At 35.1% G+C, this 10,212-nt stretch overlaps 1 protein-coding gene and 2 pseudogenes across 1 annotated transcript; 1 reads left to right on the top strand and 2 right to left on the bottom strand.

The window, feature by feature from the left end:
• Positions 1-4,404: 4,404 nt before the first annotated feature.
• Positions 4,405-5,221, bottom strand: LOC125856114 (uncharacterized; annotated as a pseudogene).
• Positions 5,222-6,333: 1,112 nt separating this feature from the next.
• On the bottom strand, positions 6,334-7,065 carry LOC125856113 (probable protein phosphatase 2C 55). Its single transcript, XM_049535679.1, has one exon. It carries the CDS (start codon positions 7,063-7,065, stop codon positions 6,334-6,336), a length of 732 nt encoding a protein of 243 aa, XP_049391636.1.
• A 925-nt stretch (positions 7,066-7,990) lies between these two features.
• Positions 7,991-8,851, top strand: LOC125856112 (probable protein phosphatase 2C 80; annotated as a pseudogene).
• The last annotated feature ends 1,361 nt before the right edge of the window (positions 8,852-10,212 follow it).

Below are 10,212 nucleotides of genomic sequence, written 5' to 3'. Positions count from 1 at the left end.
AACTCAAACGGTAAGGAAGCTTTCAACTCAACTTTGTGGTAGAAGGCTCTTATGACCTTAATTAATCTCCAAATATATTCCCACGCTAAAGAATTAACCTTAACACCTAAGCACACTTTAAGAATCACCTTGTAGGACCTTATATGCATATAAAGAATGGTTCGAGTCTTAGCTTAGAAATTTTCGAGGTGTTACAAGTAACTATGAATGCCAAGAGCTGACCCTATTCTTCGAACACCAAAAGTTGCTTTGTACAAACTCCAAATCAATAGAGAGAACTCATACTATGATATGCAGAGTGCAGAAGTATAGTATGAGCACCAACAAGCGGAATTGAGTAGTCATCAACTATCTAAGCTCCAAAGATAATTCAAATATAAATAACAAGTAATAAGGAAGGTACAACACAAGTAATTAAATAGGATATATACCATGCTAGACAGGTAATAAGGAAACGAAACAGAACACAAAGAATAGCGAATTGACTCAAGAACGTACCGAGAAACGCAAGCCAACAACCTATTCACAAGCAAATTATGATTCAAGAGTCATCTACTCAAGTCCAGGAGGTCTAACATCCACAATATCTAGACCACAACCTATCAACTAACATGTCAATATCACAAGAATAGAAAATAGCATCAAACAATAACCTAATTGGACCCCATAACTCCAGAAGGTACAAGCAACAAAATAAGCTAACCGCCCCCATAAAATCAGAGGGTGCAAACAATAATCAATTATACTGGTGCTAGGTAATGAATATAAATGTAGGATTTGTTGTAGAACCATTAGTAAGCATAAGTAACCAAGTGTATACACCTACCCCCTATCCTGATTAACAAGGTAGGACCCGTGCATCTCCCTCTTCTTGTACAACGGAACACACAACTAGAAGGTCCCACAAGGGACACGGGAAGCCCGTATACACTGCCCGGGTTCAAACCAGGTCTTACAACATGTCCTCTCCATTGCGGTACCCTAGGTATAAGTAGCCAAACCATGCCAGAAAGGACATCAATGTATCGGCTAGTGAAGTAATAATTGAGCGCATCCCAGATGCCTCTAATGTTTCAAGTAGAAATGGCTCACATCCTCAACGCCTCATAAAAATCTCAGAAATAAACTTATCAAAATGACCCAAGTGGTACGACATTCATTAAAATGAATTTAGAATAGTAACCAAATGAAAATATCCCTTCTTCATAATGATAATGATGTAAAAATGCATGAACCGGGATTGTACTACAAAATTCAGGAAAATGAACAATCAATGCAATACATGGCATCACCAGCATTCTAACAAGGTACTCACAATTAGAAATATAATACCAAACCTACCACGCTACCAAGGCGGAGAGTACTAACCTGGAATCCATCTGGTTCTGACCACGGCCTAGCGCCAACAATATAAACACAAGCTCAATAATTTATAACAAGCCTACCCCTAATCAATGAGAAAAGAAATCAAGCAGAGCTTCTAAATAAAAAAAAAAGGAGAAAAGTAACTCAAAGAACAACGCCTTACACATACCACTCTGGTTTACAACTGAGCACAGCTAAAGCAAACCTATTTCTATAACGAGCCACTAATGTCTCAAGTACTAACACAAGATAAATGACCCAACACAATCCCTAAAGGGAGCAAATTATAACTACAAGGACGATAAAATACATCTAAAAGTTCAACCCTAGCATAAGGCGACAAGAATCAATCCTAAAAAGGCTAAACATGCTAAGGCAAACTACAAGGAAGTCTACAAGGCTAAACTAAGGTCCTTGTCACCCACAATAAGCCCAGCATTCCTACGAGAATCAATAAAAGGTAGAATAATAGAAAGAGGTCTAAAACCCAACAAAAATTGTACTAAATCACATGTGATTCATACTAAACATTATCTAAGATGCCAAATAAAAAAAATAGACCGAAGCCTACTTCGAAGTTTATCATACATGGTCTGAATCCACCGCACAAGAGTTATCCACTTTCGAAATGCCTCTGAACAATACTGCACTACTAAATTATTGATCACCACATAAATACTAACATTTAGACACCAAATGCACTATGATTAGAGAAGGACTCAAAATTGAGTCAAAATGGAAATGTGGGACCTACATTTGAAATCCCAAAATTGACTCCATCAAAATTTCCTAATTGGCTTAACGAGCATGTGTCGTGAAATGGGAAACAATTTGATGCCCGTAACAGCCTAAAAAGAAAATGCAATTTAATTCAACATTAAAGAGATGTGGGAGCCCCTTTGGGGAGAGAACTACGTAGAAGTGATGCTCCCTTCATTTCCCTCGAATACTTCCATGTATAGCAACACACATACTGAACGAAACACAACTTGAATCACCCAAAAATAACCTCCCTAGCTCAACTTATCCATGTTTGAATATTGGACGCGATGCTGAAAAATGAGTTGAAAGAGGAGATATAACATCAGTGATGACCGCTAAGCGGTCAAATGGCCGCTAACGTGGTCACCGCTAAGGTGGTCAGCTCGCCACAAAAGTTTCCCAATTCCAAAAGGTACTTGTCACAAAAGCAGCGTCCAGACCGCAAACATAGCTAATCAGCCGCTAACGCGGCCTCCTCTCCTTCAAGGCTTATCACTAAAGTGCCTCATAGGTCGCTAACACGGCTACTACAAAAGCGGTCAAGGGAAAGAAAGCTCCAAACTTTGAATGGACCCTGGAATTCATTTCAAGTCCAAACAACACAAACCAAATGTGCTACCCACTCTGAAACGACATTCCAAACTTAACGGAACCATCAAAACATCTATCTAAGGTCATCACAGTGAAAAGTGGGTCTCACACCCAAGTTTTATTTTAAGCCAAAATCCACAATAGGGCTGAAATGAGACCGGAAGCCTCAGAATCTACATGAAAGGTCACTCTAAACTCAACTCGATGTTCTGAAGCTAACAGAACTATTTGAATTTGATTCTGAGGCTGTTTTCTAAGAGTTTTGATAGAAATCAACTGTACAAACTCTAGAAGTTCCAAAATATGAAAACTTGCACAAAACTCAAATGAATGACCCGACAACTGAATTATCATTCACAGAAGTCAGTAATGACTTGGGATCACGATAGGAAATATCAAAATGTTGAATCGATCAGAAATGGGGGAACTAACCTGGAGGGTCAGTACATTCAACTCACCAAGGCATGGATCAAGTGTAAGTGTATCAACGTGAACACCTAGAAACACTGCACCTACAAGTGTTTCAACATCAACAAGGCAAGAAGCAAGTGCAAGTTTATCAATAGGTGCACCTAGAACCACTGCACTTCTTTCTAACAAAAGACCAAGTGCATCAAGATCACCTAGGCATGGTGCAAGTGCAAGGGGTCCTGGCCTATCATCAAGAACTAGGAGTGGTAGACGAAGAGGTAGGGGAATGGAAAGTAGAGAGAGAGTGGAATTAATCATCCACTTTAAAGTTGGTTTACATGTTCTCAAGGTAGTACAACACATGTTCTAGGACATAATGCAAATGTTGTACCAAAGGAAAGTGATACTGTGAGGAAAGGAAAGGGTGTTGGAAACACAACCCAATTTAAAAGGCCAAGAGTAACTGGAATGGGTGTGTTTCAAACTGAGAATGATTTCATAATGTTTGTTATATAATAACTTGATAATGTTTGTTCTCTAATAACTTTAATTCTCTAAACCTTTTGTAGCTTGGAATACCAAGTAACAGAATACTATGGACCGGACCAAAAAGAGTCTTTGAATCAGTAGTTTTAACCAAAGATGTTGGTTTCAAACCAACAAGTGGATTGAAGTGGAAAGAAAATCAAGCAATCACAAAAAGAAGGCTTCAGCAAATTAGAGATTAATCAAAGCTTTCAAACTCGAATACTTCCTCTTCTTCAAAACCTCGAGACTCATAAAAACAATAATTTCGATATCAGTGGTGTTTGTTTAGTACTGTTTTGGTGCCACTAAGATACTATTTTGTTTCTTGATTGAAGGAGAAACAATTGTTTCCTAATTTTTGTTATATCTATGAAATAGTACTGAAATTATAGTATTTATTCAATGTTGAAGCTTTGTTTTGCTCGTTAGTTCACTTTCGTAATCGAAGTTGTTTTTGTTGGCCTACAATTATGAGTTGTGTTGTTTTTGTGAAGCTTTGTTATTGTTTTATTAGTATTGTTAGTTGCCTCTTTTTACAATTTCGAGTTTGGTAGAACTCTTAAACTCAATGAATCATTTGTTTCCAGAAAAGAGCATAAAAGTAAAAAAAAATTCAGACACAAGCAAATTCAAAATTTTCATTATGGTAGGTCAAATAGAGGTATTCAATACCACACAAAATTATGCTCTATTACATATCATACTATGACAATTTCATTTGATTTGTATTCAACTTATGTACTTGGATTAGAAACTAACATATATAACAAAGACCCAAATCTTCCAACATCAAAGGAATTTCCCAAAAAATCGACAGCTTCTTTTTTTCTTTTTCATCCCTTTCATATTCATATGATTCTCTTTCAAATCACCAATTTCTTTTACATTGCCACGCTTCTTCTTTGAATTGATGTTGGGATTTTCATACCGAATTTGAAGACTTTCAACTTCATCCAAGCAAATTTTCTATTGTTTCGAATGTTCAATGTCCAATGTCCATTGAATTCATGTTGGAATTATCAAGTTGTTCCAATTGCATCTTAATACACTCATACTATTCTTCTAACTCCTTAATCTTTTTCACCAATATGGTAAGAATAAATTGAGATCTTTCGTCAACCCTCTCCTTGTCTCTACATCAAAAAATTGCAATTCATGGCCTCATTGTGAGGACAAGACCAAAATCTACTTCTCAGAATGTGATCTAACCAAGAGGTCTGCATTTTCAATAAGATTCCGTACTTGCATCGCACTTCAACATTGATCATATTCTCATTCATACACAACTTATTCAACTCGGATTTTTTCATTCCTAACCTAACATTTATGCATAAAAATTGTGAAAGAAATTTTAAATCAGAACTAATAATCAACATAAAAAGGTATATATGTATAAAGAATATACACAAAAATAATCTTACCTTCACGAATCAATGAGCAATTTGAGTCAGATTAAAAGCAATTTCAATTACCCAAGAAGATTATGAGCATCAATAACAAAAAGTTATAAGAAAGTGCATCCAAACTCATGTAAGTGAATTTGATCAGGCTTATTTTACATCATCAATAAGCACAAACCATAAATCATAAACCTTAAACCCCTAAATAGAACTACTGGGGAAAAATACGGGCAACTATGTCACGACCTTAGACCTCTACTAAGCACACTGTGGGGCACTTAACAACTCGCTCACGAATCTTTCACGATCTTGCAAGCTCAAGTAGGCCTTTCAAACACTAAAGTTGTGTTTGGTATGAAGGAAAATTTTTTCCATGGAAATTGTTTTCCTAGAAAATGGTTTCTTGGAGAACAAATGGATTTCTAACTTATTTTCTCATATTTGGTTGGTGAGTTGAAAATATTTTCTGGAAAATATTTTTTTAATGTTTGTTGGTGAATGAAAAATATTTTTCAGATTTTTTTTTTTTTTTGGCTTGAGACTAAAAATTACTCTTTAGGAAAATAATTTTTTGATTCGAAAATCAACCCCGATAATTGATCTAGGACCCGACTCCGACACCCAAACTAGGACAAGACCCCGATGACCGTTCTAAAATCTGATCCTGAGATCTGACCCAAACTTTCGACCTAGGACATGACCTATGAAAATTTTTTTCAAAAACAATTTTAAAAAAAAAAAAAAAAATTTACGGGGCGCGGGGGTTAGGGATGGGGGTGGCATAAAAATGAATTTTTTAAAAAAATTGAAATATTTTTCAAATATAATTTTCTTTTAATTTTTTTTTATGGGGTGGCCTGTGTATGGGGACGGGGTAGGGTAGGGGTGGGAGGTAGCGGGGGAAGGAGGGTAAGGGGTGGTGTAAATAGGAAATTTTTTAAAATTTGAAATATTTTCCAAAAACAAGTTTCTTTTTAAAAAAAAATGATGGGGACGGCCTAGATGTGTTGGGGGGAGGGGGAGGGGGAGGTAGGGGTGGGGGTGGCATAAAAAATTAAAATAATTTAAATTTGAAATATTATTTACCAAAAAAATTTATTTTTTTAAATAATGGGGGTGGCGGTGCTAATTGGAAAATATAAATTATGTACAATACCCTATTCTAAAACGCTCTATACAACTAGAAGAATCCAACGATGTTCCATGCAAATCTATGGAATTCTAAGGTCTTTGAAGAAATTCTCCTTATATTTCTAGAATATTCCACTAAGGATTGTTATTCTTCTAATCCACATGAACAATTTCTCCAAAATATTTCTAGTTTGCGCAAATCCATTAGCCCATCGCGTACTAATTTCTCCAACTCTATGTTGTGAACGTTATCGAACAATCCATTTGTAGACATCACTATCACATCCCATGTTCTCACTGTAACTTTAATTTCTTGTTCCACACTTGAATCATCAAATTTAACACCATTCCCTAACTGAAAAGGATAATCGAATCTTTTTTGCTGAATTTCCAATTTGTAAACTATTACTCCGTCTCTTATACCAACAAATCCACTATCTCCAAGGTTGACCGCATGTACATTATCACACATTAAAGTCAAAATACAAGTTATTGACAAACCTTGACATTTTGTGTTAAAATAAGCCTCGTTGAGAACTTCCATTGGCTGAATTTTGTTCTTTTGATCTTTCTGCTTGTGAATCGATAATTCAGCATTTCTAACCAACTGTCTCGAATATTCTCTAGAATCGATACCCTTTGTCGCCCAACCATCAACGCTATCTGCTACACCTATGATTTTTTCCTCTATACAAATAAAATGTGCATCTTCCCTAAGAGGCACTTTGTTAGGATTTTGTATGTAAAACAAGCCACCCGCCATCTTCATTTTGAAATTCCCATTAATAAAACTTGAGATATTAGTACTCTCACCGCGAAAGCATAGATCCTCATCTATATCCATAGCATCTACAACATATACATCATCTATATACATCTAGTCTATATCCATTAAAGAAACTAGTAAAGAAGTGACAAAGCTGGAAATTTATAAAAGGGGATTCAAAAAGAATTGCCAGAGTACTATCGCGCTTAGGACTTGAACTTGTGACCTAAAGCAATTATTGAATTTCCTTTACAAAAAAAATCAAATCTTGACTGACTTCTTCATGTGAATATACTAGTTCATATATAACGAAAATAAATAAATCGTTTCTCATAATCGTACAAAACGCCGAAAAATTTTATGGACACTCAATTACACCTTGAGATACTAGGTAATATCTTTGTTTCAATATGTTTGACGAATTTGACTTGGCATGGAGCTTAAGAAAAGAAAGTAGAATTTTTAAACTTGTGGTATAAAAATAAAGATATGTCAAATATATCAAAAACAAATCCATTAATTTTATGGTCTTAAACATATCATATGGGAAGTGGAAACTAAAGAATTCCTAAAAAGTTTAAAATAAAGCAATTGTTTAGTTTCGACTCTCCATATGACATGTTTAAGATCACAAAATTAATGGACATTTTAATACATTTGACATATTTTTATTTTTAGACCACAAGATTCAAAAGTTCTTTTATTTCTTAAACTCCATGCCAAGTCATATTGGTCAAACAAAATAAAACCGAGACATTACCTAACATGTCAAGGTGTTATTCAATGTCCGTAAAATGTTCTGGTGTTTTGCGTGATTATGGGACATGATTCTTTTTTAATTATATATGAACTAGTGAATTCCCATGAAGAAATCCGTCAAGATTTGATTGTTTTTGTAAAGGAAATTCAATTATTGCTTTAGGTCACAAGTTCAAATCCTAAGCGCAATAGTACTCTGGTCATTCTTTTTGAATCCCTTACATAAATTTTTGGTTGTGTCACTTCTTTACTAGTTTCCTAAATTGCTATAGATGAGATGGATATAGATGAGGTAGATGTTATAGAGGAGATGGCTATAGATGAGGATCTAAACATTTAGGATGAGAGTACTAATGTCTCAAGTTTTATTAATGGGAATTTCAAGATGAAAATGGTGGCTGGCTCCTTTTACATACCAAAATCTAGCAAAGCGCCTCTGAGGGAAGATGCACATGTTATTTACATTGAGGAAGAAGCCATCGGTGTAGTAGATGACATTGGTTGCTGTGCCAAAAATGGTATCAATTCTTAAGAATATTCGAGACAGTTGTTTAGAAATGTTGATCTATCGATTCACAAGCAAAAAGATCAAAGGAACAAAACTCAGCCAATGAAAGTTCTCAACGAGGCTTATTTTAAAGAGAAATATCTAGGTTCGTTAACGGCTTATATTTTGACTTTAACGTGTGATATTGTACGTGCGGTCAACATACTAGATAGAAGAGTTGGTATAAGTGATGGGGTAATAGTTTACAAATTAGAAATTCAGAAAAAAGGATTCAATTATCCTTTTCAGTTAGGGAATGGTGTTAAATTTGATGATCCAAGTATGGCACACGAAATTAAAGTTACAGTAAGAACAGGGAATATGATAGTGATGGCTACAGATGGATTGTTCGATAACGCTCATGACATTGAATTTAAGAAATTAGCATGCGACGAACTAGCTGATTTGTACGAACTGGGAACATTTTCGAAGATGTTAGCACGAAAGATTGCAGAATATGCACTACAAAATTCAGAAATTAAAAGTATTTATACACCGTTTGCCATAGACTGCCTCAAAGTTGGCAAAGATGGTGTTGGTGGAAAGAGTGATGACATTACAGTGATAGTTGCTCGTATTTTCCCCAGGTAGTTCTATTTAGGATAAGGTTTAGGATTTATGGTTTGTGCTTATTGATGATGTAAAATATGTCTGATCAAATTCGCTAACATGAGTTTGGATGAACTTTCTTATATTTTTTGCTATTGATGCTCATAATCTTCTTATGTCCCCTTTCATTCCTATATGGGTTTAAATTTTAATTCGTGTATATAAAACATTTAGACTATCAAATTACTTAAAAGTTAAATCTCATGATAAACGTTAAAAATAATTGGTTACATAGTAAACAGTTCAATGCTTTGTTTCCCCTATGTAGATAAGAGTAATCTACTTAGCAAACAGGCAAAAAGCAAAGATCTATTGATCCATACGAAACAATAGTTTATTTGTGGACCCTTTTTCCTAGATGTTGTTTGGTCACTAAACCCAAAGACTAAGGAGTTAACTCAGATGGACTGGATCGAACCTAGGGAAACTCCTGGTCTCAGGGAGTGTTTCCCCTTTAATGAGCCCTACACAATACAAATCTGGATTAGTCAAGCTAATGGAAGGTATCGCAATCATGGAATGTAATTGTATCGTATGTGCTTAATTTCATTTTGGAACCTCACTTGCAAGTTCTGAACTATCAAGCAACTTAAGCTTACAGCCACCTAGTTTGTCATTGTTGTCCTTGCTCTATAGTGTCACCCATTTATTTAACTACATATGCCTTATCTACATCTAGTTCTTCTGATTTTCCATTTAACTGTTTTGATTCTAGCTACCAAGGCATCCCTTTTCGGTGGGAACTCCATGTGGATAATATTCCTTTTCTTTTAATGCAAAGGATAAGTTACATCTTTTAACTCTCCGTAATTAATCTATAGGAACATTGCTAAGTCGTTAGTATATGTGAAATAGGAGAGTTAATTAATCAAACATAATTGGTTCACATTTATCTCAAGTGTAATTTTTTAACTTCGTAAGAAAATATAGGACGTATTCAAAAGACTTGAAAAGTTACTTTTGTACTTGAAAACGTAAATGATTTTCCTATTTAAGGAGTATCATTTGGGAGCTAAAGAAAGAGAAAAAAAGCAAAAGTCATTTCTTTCATTTACTATCTACTTCACTAATTCTTTTATTGGTTTAAATAATAATTCTTCCTATTGTGGATTTCTGGGCAATTATTTTTGTTCAACTCTAAACTTGCGGCCACGAGTGCATGTTTTTGAGAGTAACTGTGGAACCTAGGGGAGCGACCGGCTATAACAATTTGCATCGGAGTCGGGCCGAAATCGCTTTCAAGGCAGCGACTTGCCACTACACAGTGTTTGTGATAAGGTATTTGCACTTTATAATTCTAATCCAATATCAATATTTTAGTATTTATCCCAACAATTTGAAAG

Source organism: Solanum stenotomum, chromosome 2, assembly GCF_019186545.1.
Source record: "Solanum stenotomum isolate F172 chromosome 2, ASM1918654v1, whole genome shotgun sequence".
NCBI lineage: Eukaryota > Viridiplantae > Streptophyta > Magnoliopsida > Solanales > Solanaceae > Solanum > Solanum stenotomum.
The sequence above is the reverse complement of the archived record's forward strand: the minus strand, read 5'-3'. Positions and strand labels throughout refer to the sequence as shown.

What these genes read in the sequence shown, in the direction of transcription:
- LOC125856113 (XM_049535679.1), bottom strand. Translation starts at nt 7,065, where the DNA reads ATGTATATAGATGATGTATATGTTGTAGATGCTATGGATATAGATGAG.